Genomic DNA, 20,758 nt, shown 5'->3' with positions numbered 1-20,758 from the left:
ACTTGAAACTTATCTACGTGTTTTAGGTTATACTTTAGCACCAGTTTTATGTTACCTGTCTTTGTTTTTCAAGGCCATATTTTAGACTAATTTCACAAGTCAAATTGTACATGTCACAAGGGAATAGGAAATTGCTTTGAATATTTGCAGTATAAGAGTGTTAATCCTTTGGGATAAATTTGTTTAATGCAAGTTTTTTTTGAAAGATGATTTGGTTTTATTTAGGACTTTATAATTGCTAGTTAAAATTATTTTATATTTTACATGAAAGTGACACCTAGCTTTATTAGAAAGTATTCTGTAACATTAATACGGTTTGTAGGTACTAAGCTAATTTTGTATTATGTAGTGTTTGTAATCTACTGGGGAAAAAACATGTAAAGGCTAAGAATAATGCCTCACATATAGTGAGCACTACTATATAAGTTATTCATTGACTCTAGATACTTTGGTAATTTGTTGAGTAGAAATAAGATGGCCCAGGTTTCAGAGTTAAAAATGGGAATTTATAAATCCACTTAAAATATTATTTGATTATCCACAGTGTATTTGGTGTGGTGAAGGATACAGAAGAATTGTGAGACTTGAGCTCTGTATATAAGCTGCTTGTTACAATACAGATAGTGGTGTAGTGCTTAAGACGTAAAACTACGTCAGAGCTTGGTTGTAGTCCTTCCTTTGCATTATTAATATGAACATTTATTGAGTGATTATTTCTCTTCTAAGTACTAAATACTATTCAAGGTAATATACATTAAATTATTTTATTCTCTGTATCAATGTTTTAAGGCAGACACTCCATTTTAAAGATGAAGAAAGGTGGGCACAAAGAAGTTAACCAGCTTGCCCAAGTTCTCACAGCCGGGAAGCAACAGAGCCAGAACTTAAGAAGGCCAGGTTCTAAGCCTGTGTTCTCTTAACCAGTATGCTGTGCTGCCAGTTGGCTGGTAGATGGTCTCGGGCAAGTTTCTTCACTTTTTCTAGTTAATAATTTTATCTGGCAGAGTGTCAATTTTTTTCATCTGAAATGTGGGTGCCTATATTGGCCTAGGAAGGAGTGGGCATTGGAATTGTTCATGAAACTTTTAAAAGAAATACACATACATAGGATTCTTACCTTGTAGATTTTGTTAGTAAGTTTGGGATGCTCTTATGCATTCAAGTCTGTATTACTGTATTAGATTAACTCAGTTTATTTTTTGTATATCTAACATTCTAAGATACCTGGTTTGAATGTTAGTAAACAACACAGAAAACTGAATTGCATAGTAAATGCTTAGGAGAAAATGAGGGCTAGAGTTCTCAAGGAAGGCTTGACTTGGGTTCAAGGGAAATATGTGGTTTATAAACTCTGCTTCTCTGCAAACAGGAGCTTCATGAGCTGAAACAAGATGTACTGGTGTTGATAATATGAATAAATGGCTATTTCTTTATGTGTGCATGTGTATGTCTGTATGCCTGCTTGCAGTGGGTAGATGGCACTTAATTGTCAAGGAGAGAGAGAGTTATGAATAAAAGAGATAATCTAGTTGATTTGGGTAGGAGTGGTAGTAAACAGACAAGCTTGAGGAGAAAGAGATAGATTTCAGAGGTTTTGGTAGATTTTGCAAGCCAGTCCAAAGAATTAGATAATAAAGATTCAGCAAGAAAAGTGGTGTTGTGAGAACATTATTTTGACATAATTGTGCTAGATTTTTTTTTTAGAGGAAAGAGACTTAGAGGGATGAATACAACTGACTTTCCACATCCACAGATGCAACCAACCTCAGGTTGAAAATATATTTTAAAAAATAAAAAATAACAATACAACAATAAAAATACAAATAAAAACAATGTTGTATAACAGCTGTTTACATAGCATTTACATAGCATTAGGTTTTAAATCACCTCTAGATATTTATATGGGAGGATATGCATAGATGTTTTAAATCACCTCTAGATATTTTAAATCACCTCTAGATATTTTAAATCACCTCTAGATATTTATATGGGAGGGTATGCATAGATGTTTTAAATCATCTCTAGATATTTTAAATCACCTCTAGATATTTATATGGGAGGATATACATAGGTGATATGCAAATGCCATTTTATATAAGAGACTTGAGCATTCTCAGATAATAATATCTTCAAATCCTGGATCCTAAAAAGCCTTTGGAGTAATTGAGGCTTGTCATAAGAACAACTTAATCTTGGCAGTAGAAACAAAGAAGAGGGTACAATAAATAGAGATTTCTGAGGACGTAACTGATTTGGTTTTGTGAAAGGTTGGCAAGCTGGCAGTGCAGTGCAGCACAGCAGGTAACAGCAGTAGGCTAGGATTCTAAATAACTGGATTTTAGTTTGCCTCTAACCAAACTCTGTTCAACATCCCCTTTCTGTTACCCATCTCAATGCAAAGAGATATTTACTTAGGCTTCTGTGTGCTATATCCTATGCAGGATTCTGGTGGACAAAACAAAGTAGCTGCTTTCTTGGAGCACACTGTCTCTGAGAGATACATTCTAGGGCCTAAAATTATGAATCTGAAATAAAGTTCAATGATAAAAGAAATGTTAAGCGTTTTTTGTTTTTTTTTGTTTGTTTGTTTGCTTGTTTGTTTTAACTTGGGCAACTAGAAGAATTGGTGGTGGTCAAAAAGAAGTGGAAGAGTTGGCAAAGGGCTTGGAAGGGGAAGGAGCTGTTAGTTGGAGGTGAATGGAATATCCAAGTAGAGACATTTTATGGGCACTTAAAAACGCAGACTTGAATGCAGCTAAAATTTGGCCTGGAGTCCCAGGCGCGGTGGCTTGTGCCTGTAATCCCAGCACTTTGGGAGGCCCAGCACTTTGGGAGACCAAGGCAGGTGATCACCTGAGGTCAGGAGTTCGAGACCAGCCTGACCAACATGGAGAAACCCTGTCTCTACTAAAAAAGTAGAAAATTAGCCGGGCGTGGTGGCACATGCCTGTAATCCCAGCTACTTGGGAGACTGAGGCAGAAGAATCACTTGAACCTGGGAGGCGGAGGTTGTGGTGAGTCAGGATTGTGCCATTGCACTCCAGCCTGGTCAACAAGAGCAAAACTCCATCTCAAGAAAAAAAAAAAAAGAAAGAAAATTTGGCTTGGCGTTGTCCTCATAAAGCAGAGGTCCCTAACCCCTGGGCTGGGGACCGGTGCTAGTCCGTAGTCTGTTAGGACCCTGACTGCACGACAGGAGGTGAACAGCAGGTGAGTGAGCATTACTGCCTGAGCTCCACCTCCTGTCAGATTAGCAGCAGAACTAGATTCTCATAGGAGCACGAACCCTACCATGAACCGCACATGCTAGGTTCTGTGCTCCTTATGAGAATGTAATGCGCACCCCCCCAACCCCATTCATGGCAAAGTTGTCTTCCATGAAACTGGTCTCTGGTGCCAAAAGGTTGGTGACCGCTGTCATAGAGGGAATCATTTTTGAAAGAGATCATTGGACTTTTGAAACAGAATAAAGAAAGGTGCTAAGCATAGTGAAGCTCTGAAAGGAAGGAGGAAACTGGAAAGAGAGATGGAAAAAGATTTAAGTAAGTCATTTGAGTGGTCAACAGTATAAAATGTCTTAGATAAGGTTGAAGAGCTTGAAAACTGAGAAACGGGCCTTGTTTTCAAAAGAGGGAAGTGATTGATAGCTTTTGGGAGTGGAGATTAGAAGATACTTGGAGAGCTCGTAGGCATGAATTCCACACATTTGTTTGGCAGCGAGGGGAGGTAGAAGAGTACTTAAAAAAAAAAAAAGTTAACATGTAGAGTAGCTTCGTACTTGTTTGCTACAACCTATTTTACACAGTGCTGCTGGATTTATCTTACATGCAACTTTGATTATGTCAGTCCTCTAATGAAATATCTTTCAAAGGCTCCTTGAAGGATAAAACTTTAAACCTTGATAATTTTTAAATGCCTGCAGTCTGACCCACACCAACTGTTGTAGCTTTATTTTCTACTTTTCCTAATAGAGACTTTGTTTTAGCATGGCTGATCTGTTGGCCTGGTAGTAATTGATTTGAGGACTCTGTAGTTTCTAATTGAAAATTAAGGTAACAAAAGTACTGTCACTTGTGTTTTAGAGGCTAAATACACCGTACCCAATTTCTGAAAATACATTATTATCAAGTATAGGGTATGATTATTTCCAGCATCTTAGAGGACAAATTGTATTGACTGAATTTCTAATGGTAGGTTAAGATATAAAAACAGAACATATCACGTTGTTTACTAAGTGCTTCTCTATGTTGGATCAATGAAATTATAGGCCAGTTTAGTGAAACAAGTTTCTAATAGAATTTGATATGTGGAATATTAAGCTAAGAGAATTTAAGACCCAATCCTACATCAGAGTGAAGATTAAAAGTCAGAACTACTGAAATGCAAAGGTTTAATTAGAAACAGGCACTAGAACATAGAACTTTCTTCAGCTAAGCTGTACAGTTGCATGTGGTTTGACTAAAGACTGTTGAAGTAGCCAAATAGAATAAAAACTGCAAGGAGAAAGAGGTCCAGTGTGCTCTTACCTATTAGCAGATAGACCAAGCAGAAGACAAGCAACCTTAAAAGAACTCCAGACTGATAATGTGGTTTAGAAGAATATCTGTCTTTTAATAAAACATTGTGATGGAGAGAAACTAGGTTGCTTAAGCAAAGGCACTAGAGGCCTGGTGATCTTTTGGTCTTGTTTTATTACCAGTGTTTGACCAAAGTGGCTTCCGTATTATTCACCCATTTCCCACAAGTTTCTCAATACTTAAGGATTTTTGTAATTTTTTTCAGATATCCAGGAAGTAATACTCAAAAACTACAATGTTCACTGTTAACTTTAACCATACTGCCCTAATTGAGTGGCTGGCACTATATTTCTGTACAAGGGATTAGTTTTGAATTTATGTTTAAGAAGCAATTCTTTATTGCCTAGTTTAGTTATTTCTTTTACCACAAAGTCTTTTCTCATTCTTTTTAAAGCTCTGAAAAAGCTTTTCCAATTCATAGTCAAAGTAGGAGCTCAGCAGATCATCATGCTGGCAAGAGGGCAGTGTATTCTCTGCCTTGGAGTTGCTTAGTCTTATGTGAGAAACAAAAATAAACAGTTAATTTCATTTCAGTGTGTATGTGCTCAGGTAGAGATAGCCAACAGGCTGTGAGAATTTAGAGAGGGGCCGCCCACTAACCCCAGATTGTGGAAATCAGGAAAATGTTTTAGACCCTTACTAGTTTCTTGCCCCAAGAGAGAATTATAGGTATTTTGTTAGGTTTTAGATAGTGGGAGTGGGAGTAAGTACAGAACATTCTTGAAAGAGGAAACAGCATGAGCCAGAGACATGAGACAGCGCAATCTGTGTTCAAGGAACTATTACAGGTAGCTCTGTATCACTGAAGCATAAAGTGAAAGGCAGGGAGAGTGGCAGGAAGTATGAAGCTGAAGACGTTAGTAGAATTGTTAGAGATTTTTAAATAGCATGTGGAGAGAAGCTTGAGTTTTGTCACGTAGTTAATGGAGTCTATAAAAGGTCTTAAGCAGGGGAATGGTAGTGTGATAATTTACTGTTAGATTTTTGGCAGTGTTAATGGTTGATTCGCAGACGTAGCAAGTTAGGAATTAGGGAGATCTGTTAGGAGTTCGCTCTAGGTAAGAGATAAGGGCTTGAGTTAAGGCAGTCAGAATGGGGATTGAGAAATGATTTAAAGAAATTTAGAGTAGAATAAACGAAATGGTCAAGGGAGGGTGAAGGCAAAGGAATAGTCACAGATGTTTTTCAGGTTTCTAGTTTGAGGACTGGGTAGACAGCAGTACCAGATGGTGGGATCAAGGATATGAGAGGAAGAGATTTGGAAAAGGAAGCTAATGTATTCAATTTTGGATTTAGATGTTTTTGAGATATCTTGGAATAAATATGAAGGAAGAGAGATGCAACTTTTAAATGAACTTTATGTATCGTCAACATTAATGTAGGGTATCACAGAAGGGTTTTAAGGAATGGGCCAGTTAGGAAAAGATAAGGGCTGAAGATAAAAGTTTCAGTAGCCGTCAACTAAAAACCATGAGAGTAGGTAAGTCTCCTATGTAGAATATAAAGGGAAGATTCAGAACCAGACCCTTGGCGCATCAGAATTTAAATAGTGAACAGAAGCAGCATATCAAAGGAGACTCAGAAGCAGGAGTCAGCATGAGATGAGAAGCAGAAGTGTGTAATTTGACAAGTCAAAAAGGAGGTGGTTTAAGTTAAAACAGCAGTCAGAGGTACCACATGCAGCCGGGGAATCAAAAAAATCTAACTTCTGCCACACCATACTAGTCTGAGTGGCACAGTGAGGGCAGAAACTAGATTTCAGCAGGCTGAGGACTAAGTAGAAGGTGAAGAAGTTGAAATTACAAGTATAAACTACTGTGAAATTTGGTAAGTGAAAGTAGATAGAAAAGGTAGTGGCTGATAATAACTGACATTTCAGTGCATATTCTGTGCCAGGCTAAGCATAGCATATACATCTATTTCAGTTCCTCCTAATAAGTCCATTTTACAATTTTGATACTGAGTTGAGGCATACAGGCTTGCTTACTTGCTTTTTTTTTTTTTTTCTCACTCTGTCCCCCAGGCTGGAGTACAGCAGCATGATCACCACTCACTGCAGCCTTGACCTCCCTGGGCACTGGTGATTCTCCTTCCACCTCAGGCTCCTGAGTAGCTGGGACCAGAGGTGTGCGCCACCATGCCTGGCTAATTTTTGTATGTTTTGTAGAGACGGGGTTTTGCCTTGTTGTCCAGGCTGGTCTCTGACTCCTGGGCTCCTCTTAAATTTGTCCATACTCTTTGGATTAAAGTATTAATCTAATTTTTACAAATAAGGAAAGTGAAGCTCATAAGTTGCCCATCACTCACCTTGCAAATTTAAATCTCTCTCCAAAGTGTTAGATTTTTCCATGTTGCTACATTTCATGTTTAATATTTTCTATCCAACAGATAAATGAAAAGAAAGGTAAGAAGATAACACTGTTAGATTCACTCAAGAATCGGTAATACTAGTCAAGGCTAGTTACAGCATAATACAAAAATAAAACAACTATCACAAAGGAGAAGTTCTGATTAACTACTTCATGATTTTCGTAATGGCAACAAGTGATAAAGATGAAGGCCATGTAGTGTAGTAGCTAAGAGGCCCGTGCTTCAGAGTCAAAAAGATCCAAGTTTTAACCCCAGATCCCCACTTACTAGTTGCAGGATCTTGAACAGGTAATAAAACCTGTATAGGCCAGGCACAGTGGCACTTTGCACTTTGGGAGGCCGAGGCAGGTGGATCACTTGACCCCGGGAGTTCGAGACTAGCCTGGGCGACGTGGCAAAACCCCATCTCTTCCAAAAATACAAAAATTAGCCAGACATGTTGGTGCTTGCCTGTAGTCCCAGCTATTCTGGAGGCTGAGGTGGAAGGATCACTTGAGCCCGGGAAGGGGAAGGCCGCGGTGAGCTGAGATGACACCACTGCACCCCAGCCTGGGTGACAGAGTGAGACCCTGTCTCAGAATAAATAAATAATGTACAGCAAAATGCACAGACCTTAACTGTATAGTTAGATCAGTTTTGACACATGCATACACGTATGTAACTCACACCCTCTCAAGATATAGAATATTCTCATCACCCCAGAAAGTTCTCTCATGTCCCTTTCTGGTGAATCCCCCGGAGGCAAGTAGTAATCTGATTTCTGTCACCATGGATTAGTTTTGCCAATTCTGGACCTTCATCTAAATGGAATTATACAGTATTTACTCATGTGTTTGACTTCTTTTTACTCAATGTAATGTCTGAGATTTACCCATTTTGTTTCCTTTGTCATTAATTAGTTCCTTTTTATTGCTGAGTAGTAGTACACTGTGTGAATGTACTACAGTTTGTTTATTCTTCTGTTAGTAGTTATCTGGGCTGCTTCCAGATTTTGGCTATCTAGTCCCGAGTAGAAACTACTAGGGACATGCTTGTACAAGGCTTTTTGTGGACATAGTTTTCATTGCTGTTAAGAAGTACCTAAAAGTAGAATTGCAACTGCTAGAACATGGATATTATATGCTTCTCGATACAATATCCTGAGAAAGTCACATCATCACTATAATATCCTGAGAAAGACACAACAAAGGCTTCTGACTGAGAATACCTAATCTGAATCTGGTCATCATGATACATTAGACAAATCTCACATAAGGACTATACTATCTAAAAAGAAAAGGGACTATAGCCTTCAAAAATGTTAGTGCTGCATAAAATAAAGCTCCAGAACTGTTCCAAGTTAAATAATACTGAATAGACATGACAAATGCAGGACATGGTCATAGATTTAATTCCGTATTAGAGAATGGAATTCTAAAAAAGACATTATTTGATTGATTGACAAAATTGCAATATGGACAGTAAATTTTTGTGTCAATGTAACACTTATTGAAGTTGATAGCTGTATTGTAGTTATTCAAGAGAATATCCCTATTCTGTGGAAATAGATATCACAGTATTTTAGAGGTAAATTACTGGGAGAGAGGAAACAGAGGGAGAGAGGGAGGATGAGTGAGTGAGCATGGGCAAATGACAAATAATGGAACAAATTAAGTAAAATATTAACAATGGGTTGATACAGCTAAGGCATTTGTAGATTTTTTTTTGTACTATGCTGCCTACTCTTCTGAAATTTGAAACTATTTCCAAATAAAATATTTAAAAACCGGGTTTGAATTTTCTATGTGTGAGATGTTCATAGATCCATTCAAGTTTGTTTGTTATCAGTCTGTTATCAGTTTTTTCCATTCCTTATGGCAGTTTTGCTGTTTTTCTAGAAACGTATCCATTTCTCCTGTTGCCAAATATATTGTTATATATAATTTATAATATTTTATAATTTTAAAAATGTTTTCTCTGTGGTTATCTTATCTTTTTATTCCATATTTTGTTAATTTCCATTACTATCTTCCATTTATTGATTTTGCCAGAAGTTTGTCTAATACTTTCTTCAAAGAACCGACTTTTGATTTTCTTAATTTTCTTTGCTGTTTTTGTTCTCTATTTTAGCAGTGCCTGTCCATATATCCTTCCTTGTTTCTTTGCATTTGTACTGTTCGCTATCTTTTTGAGTTGAATGATTAGCTCTTCTGTTTTCAGCATTTGTCTTCATATATTCAGAAGCATAATTTTCCTGCTATTGTCTCATCTACATCCCACCAATTTTGATTGGTAGTCTTCTGCTGATTATTTCATAATGTTGTTTCCTCTTTAACCTAAGGATTATTTTGCTACATATTTCTTGCTTCCAGGCTTGGGATATTGTTAGCTGTCTTTTTGTTATTTCAATTTTGTTGCAGCCTGGTTGGGGAATAGAATCTTTTAGAGCTTGAGTTTTTGGAATTTGAGGCTTCTTTTGAGGCTTCAGTTTATGATTGGTATTTGGGAAATATTCCACGTGTCCTCGAGAAGAATGTTTTAATTTGTATTTGGTATAAAATTCTGTATCTTTGATTGAGCTTCTTACATGGAATATAAATATCATTTTGTCCACTTAATCTGTTATTTTGTGAGGTAATTTAAAATAGGCCACCATAATTTTTGATTATTCTCTTTCCACCTGTAGCTTTGCCCGTGGTTGTAGTGTATTTTCTACATTGTTAGGTGCATATATATTTGTAATTCTTTCCTCTTTTTACTCATATATAATAAATAGCTGTCTTAATGACATAATGTTTTCCATCTTGTTTGGTTTCTGTGTTAATTAAAATGGCTGCTTTGTTGTTTTCATATTTTCTTAAAACTATATGTACTTACTCAAATTTTTAAATGAGTTGAAAATTACCCCTAATGTTTCCTAACAGGGCCCTGTATCTAACATAATAATTGGTACTTACTGGGTAATCTTACATGCTTGTAAAGTTTCTTCATTAAAACTCAGAGGAAAACAATTCATTTGAAAGTGACAGACTCCAGTTTAGTTTTATTAGTCAAGCTTAATAATTGCAGACTCCTTCTCTGCGATTATTAAGCTTGGCTCATTTGCATATTAGCATATTCTTTATCGCACATTAATGTCTTTCTAGAATTCATTATTGCATTATTTTGCTAGATTTATTTGATAGTATGATAAAAACAAAAAGACAGCTGGTTCAGTAATTCTGTGCTAGGCAAATATAAAAAGCTGTCATTGCAAGCCATTGGATATCCATTTTAAAAAGATAGTTTTTTTCAATCACTTTCACATTAAAGAATGCTTTCTTCCGTAATGAAATCTCCCTTGGCACAATAAAGAATGTTTTCACTTTCTTAATGAAATCTTCCTTGGCTCTTCAGTTGCTATATCCTTTAGAAAAATTTTCCTGAGTCCCTCTCCTATTCTTTTTAGTAAGGATGAATTGACTTCTCTTTTACCCTAACACTTAACCATTATTGTTTGAAACACATAGTTGTAACATACACCCTTAAGATGGCAGGATGCCTAGAAGTATTAAAGACTGTACGTTGCCACAAGAAAAACTTTTCACCACACATTCAAGTTGAAAACCTTCCTTCAAGGAAAAAATAGAAATACAATTTCTAAAATGAAAGCAGTAGGTTTAAGAAATCTCCAAAGTCTTTAAACCTAGGCATTCCATTTCTTCTGGTGGTATTTGGGTGCTCTGATAAACTAACCTAGACTGGTTGCCTTCTATTCCTTGTTTACAGCTATCTTCCTGGGATTTCTCTTTCTAGTCACCCTGGGGGTTTCCTTTGCCTCTGTTATCTCAGTATCATATTGCTGTAATTACTGTAGTTTCATATAGATCTAGTCCCCTCATATCAGAATATTCTTGACTATTTCTTGACTATTTCTGGCTTACTTTTTATACAAAAAGTCTTTTTACCACCTCAGTATGTGGTTTTCAGACTGCTCCTATTATTTTGAATTGTGAAATTGACACTTTTTCCAAGTAAAAAGATTGTCAAATATTGGCAGTTTCAAGCATTTCTACTTACTAGAAGATTTCTTGCCGAGTTTCTATCTGGCCACTTTATTGTTTCTATTGTAAATGAGTACTTGTTATGGTTTGAGAGTGTTGATTTGCTTCTTAATTTTATACTTGGGAATATAATTTTTATATCTGGGAATATAATTTTTATACCTGTTCTTTTAACAGGTGATTCTTTTGAATTATCCATTTATATAAACTCGTCTGCAATTAATGCAGATACCCTCATTATTTGGAACTACAGATAATTTTACTGTCTTTTCCATTTTTATGCCTCTTTTATCTTCGTGTTTTGTAATGCTAATGAAAATGGACATTCTTGTCTTATTTCAGATCTATATAGGTGTCTTTTTAGGTTTCCTCACTATGTATAGTACTGACTTTTAGTTTTATGTATTACATATGTATTTTCCATGTTAAATATATAATTATTCCTATTTCATTATTGATTCTTGAAACATTGATGGGTATATAAGTTTATCAGATGTTTTTCAGTAGCTGTGGATATAATCATAAGATATTTTTCCTTGATATTTTTGCATAGCAAATCAAGTTGATTTTATTATATTGGACCAATTTTGAATGTCAGAGCTGAACTCTACTTGATAATAATTGTGGTACATTTCTCCTTTGGTATGTTCCTAGAGACTTTCTTTTTTATTGTTTTCTTGGTAAGTTTTGCATGTTATTTCATAAGTACTATTCACCTCTAGTATTCATTTATGTGTGTGCTATTTCTGTTAGTTTTTGATATCACTGTTAGGTTCTCTATGCAAAAATAATTTGGAAGCTTCTAGGCTTTTAAACAGTTGAGGTAACTTTAGGATTATCTGTTCTTAAATATTTGTTAGAATTTATAAGAACTGTTGCTTTCCGAGGAGGTTAGCTATTTGACAGCTTTCTCTGTTCCTTGTGTCATAATGATCAGATACTGCTTCTGGTGAAGACTTTCCTGTTGTGCCTTCATGGAATTCGTAATGTCTTACTTGGAATGCTGATAATAATGTTTATGTTTTTCTTATGCATATTGATTTTCATCATTAAATTGTTAAAAGGTATTAGGATAGGAACCATCTGTCTGTTTATTGCCTCAAATTCTAGCCCATACAGAAATACGTTGACTTAACAACTCTTCTTCTTTCTTTTTCTTTCTCTTTTTCTGTTTGTCGCTGGTGGTGGTGGGTGTTTTACAGGCTTCCCAGCTGGCGTGTATGTTGTAAAGAGAGTTCTTCAGCTTCAGCGTCATCGTATTACTCTCAAGATGACAACTGTGCGCTAGAAAATGAAGATGTACAATTCCCGAAAAAGGTGCCTTAAATAAAGTTAACATTATAATTTGTGTGTCAGCTTTCCGAGAGTGTCTGAAAACATTCAAAATAAAATAATTTCAGAAATGCTGTGCCATAATTTTTGGTGGAGATTTGTATTTTTCTTTGCTATTACTCAGGTAATTCTTACATTCTGATGGCTCAGAGATATTTGTATGTTTATTCTTGTTGCTTGTATTTGGAATTTTGTAACATCCTTAGTCCTATAGTATAGGGTAGTGCATGTTCAGAGAGCTGAAAACGAGTGATTTGTTTTTAATGATCTATAATAATTAGAGTTTTTAAAGAAATCCCAATTTTGCAAATTAAAAACTATTAGAAATGAGTATTCCAGGGAGAATCTACAGTTAGTGGCTTTGTAGTTTGTTTTATGTAATTAGGTGCAGTAAATATAAAGACTCCAAAAAACCTCATGATCTTAAAACATGTTATTTTACCATTTTAAATGATAAATGGTGAGTATTGACTTGATTTGGCTTTTGCCTTTAACTTCAGTGTATTTATTTAAAATTACTGAAATAATTTATATTGATATAAAATATTTATTATTTATGTCTCATTCCTTTCCCCAAAGGAACAACAGTTTACTATCTCTTGTGAAAATGTTCGGACCTTGTTCTGTGGGTATAAATAACACCTTTATATATGCCCACAAATTAATATTTTTATTTCTATGAAAATATGTGTATATATATATATTACAAATTGACATCCCCCTTTCCCTCAGTGATAGCTCATATATCATCTTTTCATGTTGATATATTCTGAATGGCTGCATTTTAATCTTGTTATACAGACATGTTATTTATCAATTGTTTCTTTATTGACAAACTTTTGCATTTTGTTCCCTGCCATGTGTGCACACGTGTGTGTGTGTGTGTGTGTGTGTGTGTTTCAACACATATTTACAATTACATACTTGAGGGTTTTCTTTTGCATATTTAGAGTGGATTATTTAAATTTAAGTTATGTTGGATATATTTCTGGGATGGAGCATTTAAAATTTGAAGACTTGCCACGTATCTCCAAAAAAACTATAATTTTATATTTTCACCCACACAGCATGTAAGATTTTGATTTAATCCCCTTTTTGATGAAGCATTTTGCAAACAAATGTCATAAAAATGAATTTAAGCAGAGCATTAAGGGGGAAAGCATATTCTTTCAGCAAACATTTAGATACCTAGTATGAGCTATATAGACTCAGGTAAACAAAGATTGAATATGAACTTTTATGAAAGTTACACTCTAGAAGGCATAAAGGTATTAGAAATTCTAACTCGAATGTATGTCAAAAAAGAGATGAAAGAAAGAGCTTTATGTACCTTCATTTGTCAGATATTTATTGGAGTTTTACTAGGTGCTTAAAACAGTGCTGGATGGTAAGACTAAAATGCTTATTAAGAAATCAAATGAAGTTGTTGAACTGGTGTATTGCACATTTTAAGTGTTGTAGCAATGAGGGGATTCGAGGAAATAGACAATAATCCTGTAAACAAATGAAATTAATTAGAGTCAAATACACAAGTCAATTTTTTGGTTTTAAAGTATGGAAAGAAATGGTCTTCATATTGCTTTATAACTTTTGTAAAACAGTTTTATCAGGTGATCTTTTTTGTTGTTGTTTGTTATATAGGATGAAAGAGAGGGACCTATCAATGCTGAATCATTGGGAAAATCAGGTTCAAATTTACCTGTTTCTCCAGAAGAACATAAATTAAAAGATGACTCTATTGTGGATGTACAAGTAAGCTATGTTGCTTTGATTTTTAATAATATGTCATTTCAAACTACTTCACAAGGTTGAAAACCTCTGTTCGGTCACCATATTGTGTGTGTCTTGTTAGTTTTTTCACTTTGAGGTACTCTGTAACTGGACTTAAGATTGCTTACCTGCTAATAGTACTACTTTTGAGAACATGTATAATTACAGATAATAATAATAAATGTGACTAGTCTCTTGGTAGTAAAGGTTTGAGTGTAAATCCTCGTTTCTTCCTCAGTTCTATTTTGGTTCATTATGATGTATCTTGTCTCTTCAGATTTTCAGTTGTTAGGAAATTTCTTTCTAACCTGAATCACTTGGAACAAAAGGAAGTATTTTTATGTAGAACTCGGAGTATTTTGATACCAAGATTTCTACTTATTATGGGTATGAATAGATAATAGTTAAAATATGTTTTTTCCCTCTCTTATATTACATTCTGAATATTGTTTATTTTGTGCACCAGACTTTATGAAAAATACTAAAAACTAGTATATATACACCATAAACTGATCAGAATGCTGAGGTATCTGGAAGCCGTTTAACATCAGTAATGGCTGAAGGAACTGGGGATATTTGATTGTCTAGAATATGTATACCATAAACTGATCAGAATGCTAATGCTGAGGTATCTGGAAGCCATTTAATATCAGTAATGGCCGAAGGAACTGGGGATGTTTGATCTGGAGGCAGAAGGACTAAGGAAAAACTAAAATCTCGAATATTAAAAAAAGAACACACATTTTAACTCAGAATGAGGGAGAATTCTTTCTTTTTAAAAAAATACAGCCTTGGCTATTCTTTTTTTTCGTTTTTTATTTTTTAACCTTGCACTTTTTGCAAGAGCCAGGGCTATTTTATAACTTACTGAGTTATCTAAAGCGATAGAATTAGTTTCATTTTATTGGATTCTGCAAGACATTTGTCAAGGGTTTATGCGTAGGAGTAAGAGAAAAGTGATACTTGTAGCCCTTACAATTGTATGACTATCCTGAACACTCCTACCATTATTCATAAAAATTTTATTATGATGTAGTTGTGTTCAGATACTTCCAAGTGCTTACCATGTCTTCTGTACCTATATTGTTCATTACAGTAGCCACTAGCCACATGTGGCCATTAAGCACTTGAAATGTGGCTAGTCCAAATTGAAATTTACTGTTAGCATAAAATACACATCGGATTTTGACGACTTAGTTAAAAAATAGCATGTAGGCCGGGCACAGTGGATCACCTGAGGTCAGGAGTTCGAGACCAGCCTGGCCAGCATGGTGAAACCCTGTCTCTACCAAAAATACAAAAATTAGCCGGGTATGGTGGCGCATGTCTGTAGTCTCAGCTACTCAGGAGGCTCAGGCAGGAGAGTCGCTTGAACTCAAGAGACGGAAGTTGCAGTGAGCCGAGATCACGCCACTGCATTCCAGCCTGGGTGACAGAGTGAGACTCTGTCTCAAAAAAAAAAAAAAGCATGTAAAGTATCTCACTAATTTTTAAAGTATGAATACACGTTCATATCATAATATAGTATTTGCTAATAAGGCAGTAGTCCTTTTCTCAAGGCCTCCATCATAAAAATGCAGACGACTATTTATATTTTTTTGTGGATTTCTCAGTATAAATAATTCCCCAAATGATCATACTTTATATTTTCTGGACTACATGCCTTGAGGTTTTTTTCTGCTCTTGTACTGGCCCTTCTTTTCTTTAAGGCCTAGCTCTTCTAATTCATAATAGTCCTTAGTTTCTTTTTCCTTGAGCTGAGCATGATATTTGTACCTCTCACTTGTTCTTCATTTATTGAAGCATTTAAACACCTACCGTGTGCTAGGTACTGTGCTAGACACTGGGAATATGAAGATCAAGAGAACATAGTTCTTACTCAGGACATTTATGGTATACTTGAAGAAGAGAGGGAGACATGAATAATGGCAATTGAGTTGTTACAGATACAGTGATAAAAGTGTACAGAGAACAGTGGAGGCATAGAGGAAAGGGAGTAGTTAATTCTGTTTAGGGTTGGTCTTGGAAGTGGAGGTGCTGATAGAGGTTTTCAAATATGAACAGGTGTTAGGTAGATTTCACATTGTGTTTTGGAGGACTGAAAGGCCCAGGACATTGGAGACTGAAGGAGCAGCAAGAATCATTTATTGCTTCCTGGTGTTGTTACTTGAACATATATTGTTGCTTATTGATATACATTATTTCCTAAACTGCTCAGGGTCAAGAACTATGTATTGTACTGTTTTGTACTTGTCCATAGGGTTTCTTTGTTGCTACTAGCGTTCATCAATTAGAGAAGACAGAAATCTTTGTAGCTCCTGATGCAAAGTAGGAAATAGGTAGGGAGAAAGTTCTTTCCTAGTTTATGAAATGCCATGAAAAAATGTGTAGGGCCTGTATTTTCATATGAAATATATTCCTTAGGGTGGTAATATTGGAAGAAAGGATTTTTATAAAAGTACTTTTTTAGTGAACATTTTTTATATTGTCATTTTTCAGAAATGCTTTCCGTAAATGCCTATTCTGCTAAAGAGATGATATATTAATCTCAACATTTAATTTAGTTGACTTGTTTTTTTTAAACAGAATACAGAGTCAAAAAAGTTAAGTCCACCGGTGGTGGAGACACTCCCTACGGTTGATTTGCATGAAGAGTCTTCCAGTGCAGTTGTGGACAGTGAAACTGTTGAAAATATTTCCAGCTCATCTACCTCAGAAATCACTCCAATCTCAAAGCTTGAGTAAGTCATTACAAAAAACAAACACAAAAAAGAATCTCCTTAGTTAGTGATAGAAAGATTTCTTTAAAAGATAAAGCAGCTTGCTACTCAAGTTTAAAGTTTAGGCTATATGGCAGACCTAAATTAAAGTACAGTTACTGTGTTTTGTGTGCATGTGTGTGCATGCCTTTGTGTGTTTTGAATGTAATGATTTTATAACAAGTTTATTTAGCTAACTAACTCAATGAAGTTGATAGATCCCAAGTGTGAAATTTCTATATAGTCTAAGCAAAGTAAGGTTCTACTTAGGAAACAGTGCTTATTTGAATTATCTTCCCTGTAATTATCAACTCAAATGTCAGGTTGTTCATTTCCATTAAGTATCACTGCCATTTCATTCATTTTTATGTCTTCGTGTGAATTGCTACCTTTTTCAAACTTGATAATAAATATTCAGAGTGTTTGGGTTTAAGTGATCCTTAAATTAGAAAATTTGTTAGGTACTTCTCCTAGCTCCTTCCTGCAACAGTCCAAAGAACAAAACGAAACGTCCTTCTCTTAATACTGCATAAGCATTTCCTTTTTCAAATGAGTTAATATAAATAAAGTGCAAGAAGAATAACTGGTACATAGGATAAATGTGTCCGTTAATATCACCCTTGCTTCTCAAGAATGTAAGGGCCTGGGTTGAAGGAGTTGCACAAGGTGTTATGGTTACCAGCTAGGAGCATGTCTCAGTACGGGCCAGGGAACAGAAGACATGTTGAGAAATAATGATAGTATTTTAACTTTAATGATAGTATTTTAAATTTAAATGATTCCGAAGGAACTTAAGACTAGATACCACATATCTGAACAGTGAATTCTATACTCCCATTATATTAAACATGACTGATTAATGAAATGGAGGTGAGGCAGGGAAAAATAGGAAGGTTTATATTTTAAAAATGAAATTCTAAGAACACCTTAAAATTTTAGTGAAATGTCTTGAGATAATGACTTTTGAAGGATGCCGTAAGTAACAACTTTAATGCTGGTAGAATTAATATAGTAACATGGAAATTAAACTTTAGAGAAGATACAGTGAGAATAAGTAATTTTTAAAAATCTTATTTTCGATACGACCAAATATTAACCTCTAATATTTTAATATTTGGTAGGTAGTTATTTAGAAGCTGAGGACAATAACAGATCAAGTCAGCAATTGACTTGACATGATTTAAAATTTTTTTTCTTTGGTTTACATTATGTTTTGGAAATCACTAATAGTGTTTTTAATGTATATTACCTCAAGTTAATTTAATTACCAGATTATGTTTCTTGTTTCTTTTTTTAGTGAAATAGAAAAATCTGGTACTATTCCTGTAGCCAAACCAAGTGAAACCGAGCAGTCTGAAACTGATTGTGATGTTGGTGAGGCCCTTGATGCTAGTGCTCCAATTGAACAACCTTCCTTTGTCAGTCCACCTGACAGGTGGGTAGGAGCAGTTGTTTGTCCTTCTTAATGATTCTGTAATAACAGCAGTGTCCTGTTTGAATAGACTTTGGTGTATGTTAAATTCCACTTTGAGAGAAAGCTGATCTCTCTGTGTTTTTTCCTTGGTTTACTTTGTACATGAGTTATAAGAATTGAGATTGTATAGAATTTGTTATCCAGTAAAATCTGTTTATTTAATATATCTTTTGGTTTTAAATAGCCTTGTTGGCCAGCATATAGAAAATGTATCATCTTCACATGGTAAAGGAAAGATAACAAAATCAGAATTTGAATCAAAAGTTTCAGCAAGTGAACAGGATGGTGGTGATCAAAAATCTGCATTGAATGCTTCAGATAATGTAAAAAATGAGGTAAGTATATAACTTGCACTATCTCTTACTTCTTTATGTAATGCATTTTTGTTATTAGCTAAGCTCATAATAGTTTGCTAACTATATTTTTTGTAAAATCAGGGAGATGAAGTAGACAACAACATGTGGAACTAACAGGAACTGTGCTCTCTGAGAGCAAGTGATTCTGTCTCCAGTATAGTGTTTATTACATAAAGTTGTTTCAAGCATGAACTCTCCTTGGTTATATATTATTAAATGATTTTGTGCCACGCACAGCTGTTTGATACCAGATACATAAAGTCCTTATTTAATCAGCTTCTTAGAAAGCTATCTAGAAGAAGATATGCCTAATTACATTTAATTATTATCTTCAGAATGTACGAGGTTAAATTTAGGCTCTTCAATCAGAACTATTTTAATGCAACATTTTACCTTTCATTATTTGTATGCAAAATACAACCAGACCACCTTATATTTTAGAGTGTGATTCTTATAATTAAGACAGAGCTTATCACAGTGAAACAGTTTTACTTTCTTTTCTCCTTCTGAGTTGTACCTTGACTTCATGTACTGTAGAATTTCTTGAAGTAGTATCAACACAGCAATTTAAACTTCCCTCAGGTAAGCAATGACTAAGTTGAAGAGGTGAAGTATATTCCATAAACTTAACAAAAACAAAAATAAATAGGGTCCAAGGGTAGTTCAGTGTGCTGACTACCACATCCATATTTATTCCTCTTTAATTTGGGATCTTTTGTTCTCTGCTTTCTTTTTCACGTATTTTCAGTGAATCTTCACTTACGACTAACTAAACTTCATTCTGGAGACTTTCACTATCATGGGACCAACTGTTTTGATGATGCTTCTTTTGGGAGCTCAGCATTTCATACATCTTGAAGGAACTACTTTTCTCAATGATACCAAATTACGTATATGTTAAAGTTTAGTTGTCAGATACCACATCCATGAATAAAATTAGACAAACATTAAAACACATCTCCTTTGAAGGTATTTATAAAAATGTCAAATGTAAAATTCAAGCATGGCAGCTAGCTTTGTCCTAGATTTGCTTGTTCTCCTTAACTTAGCAGACTGAAACTTCTTTATTACCTAAGAGACTTAAACTGTTTGTGAGTCTATGCTAATAGGCAAAAGAGTAGAATTTTAATTAACTGTATTAATTACTTTCTAAATGAATTAGTATCCCAGAAAAATCATGACAGATAATGAGCACATTACGACTAATAGCCAATAGTTTTATTTAGTATCCACTTCAGAATAACTCTGCCCAGTTAAGTTTATGTGAGTGGGAGAGAATTTGCTTTCTGATGCCTGTGCTAGCCTTTTATTTCAAGGGTCTGTGAATCATTGATTGCCGTGCTTATATGCTTATATGGAGAATGCTTTACAAACTGGTTTTGTTGTGTTGTTTATAGACAATGCATTACAAAGTGATTTTTATTGTATTTGTTCTCTTATTTGTTGCCAGGAGGATATAGTGATTTATTTGGCTGGGCTTCAAAGGGTAAATGTATGTTCCTTTTGTTGCAGGTTTTGTATTTGAGCTTTACTTTGTTAGTATCTCAGCTAGGTAAATTTTTCTAAGTGCATGTTTCTTGTTTATTTTCCCAATGTATCTGATGCAGGACAGGCAAGCCCCAAAATTAGTGCTTAGCCCGGGATGATTCTTGGCTTAGCCCAGGCAAGAATTAAAGGGCAAGCCAGTGGTATTAAACAGCGACTTTAATTGAAGTGGCAGTGTACAGCAGCGGCAGCAGCAGCAGCCGAGGTACTGCTCTGTGCGGAGTAGCGCTACCCTATAAGCATTGTGCCCAGAATAGCAGTTCAGAAGCAGTTGTGCAGTCATGCTTATATGTACTTTTAATTATATGCAAATTAATGGGTAGTTATGCAGAAATTTCTAGGAAAAAGATGGTAACTTCTGGGTTGTCAGGCCATTGTTATGGGAAGGGGTGGTAACTTTTGGGTGTTGCCATGGAAAGATGTGGTAACTTCCAGGTGTTGCTGTGGCAGTGGTAAACAGACATAGCACACTGGTGGTGGGCTTGGCTTATGGAAATTTGCTTCCGTCTGGGACCTGTTTTAGCTGGTACTCAATTTGATCTGATGTCCAAGA

At 35.2% G+C, this 20,758-nt stretch overlaps 1 protein-coding gene across 4 annotated transcripts in view; it reads left to right on the top strand.

Moving 5' to 3' along the window:
• The window catches only part of SUCO (SUN domain containing ossification factor), an 83,050-nt gene that overhangs the window by 7,069 nt on the left and 55,223 nt on the right, over positions 1 to 20,758 (top strand). For 2 of the 4 annotated variants that reach the window (XM_012000423.1, XM_012000421.1), the window contains exons 2-6: positions 12,172 to 12,286; positions 13,943 to 14,053; positions 16,658 to 16,812; positions 18,128 to 18,265; positions 18,489 to 18,639. Coding sequence is in view for 3 of the 4 variants with exons in the window: in XM_012000421.1 (XP_011855811.1) it covers positions 12,172 to 12,286; positions 13,943 to 14,053; positions 16,658 to 16,812; positions 18,128 to 18,265; positions 18,489 to 18,639 (670 nt within the window). In the remaining variant the exon portion in view is untranslated. The remainder of the gene's footprint in view (positions 1 to 12,171; positions 12,287 to 13,942; positions 14,054 to 16,657; positions 16,813 to 18,127; positions 18,266 to 18,488; positions 18,640 to 20,758) is intronic. The other 2 variants (XM_012000420.1, XM_012000422.1) reach the window with 1 other exon arrangement.

Source organism: Mandrillus leucophaeus, unplaced genomic scaffold, assembly GCF_000951045.1.
Source record: "Mandrillus leucophaeus isolate KB7577 unplaced genomic scaffold, Mleu.le_1.0 Scaffold629, whole genome shotgun sequence".
NCBI classification, from domain to species: Eukaryota; Metazoa; Chordata; class Mammalia; order Primates; family Cercopithecidae; genus Mandrillus; species Mandrillus leucophaeus.
The sequence above is the reverse complement of the archived record's forward strand: the minus strand, read 5'-3'. Positions and strand labels throughout refer to the sequence as shown.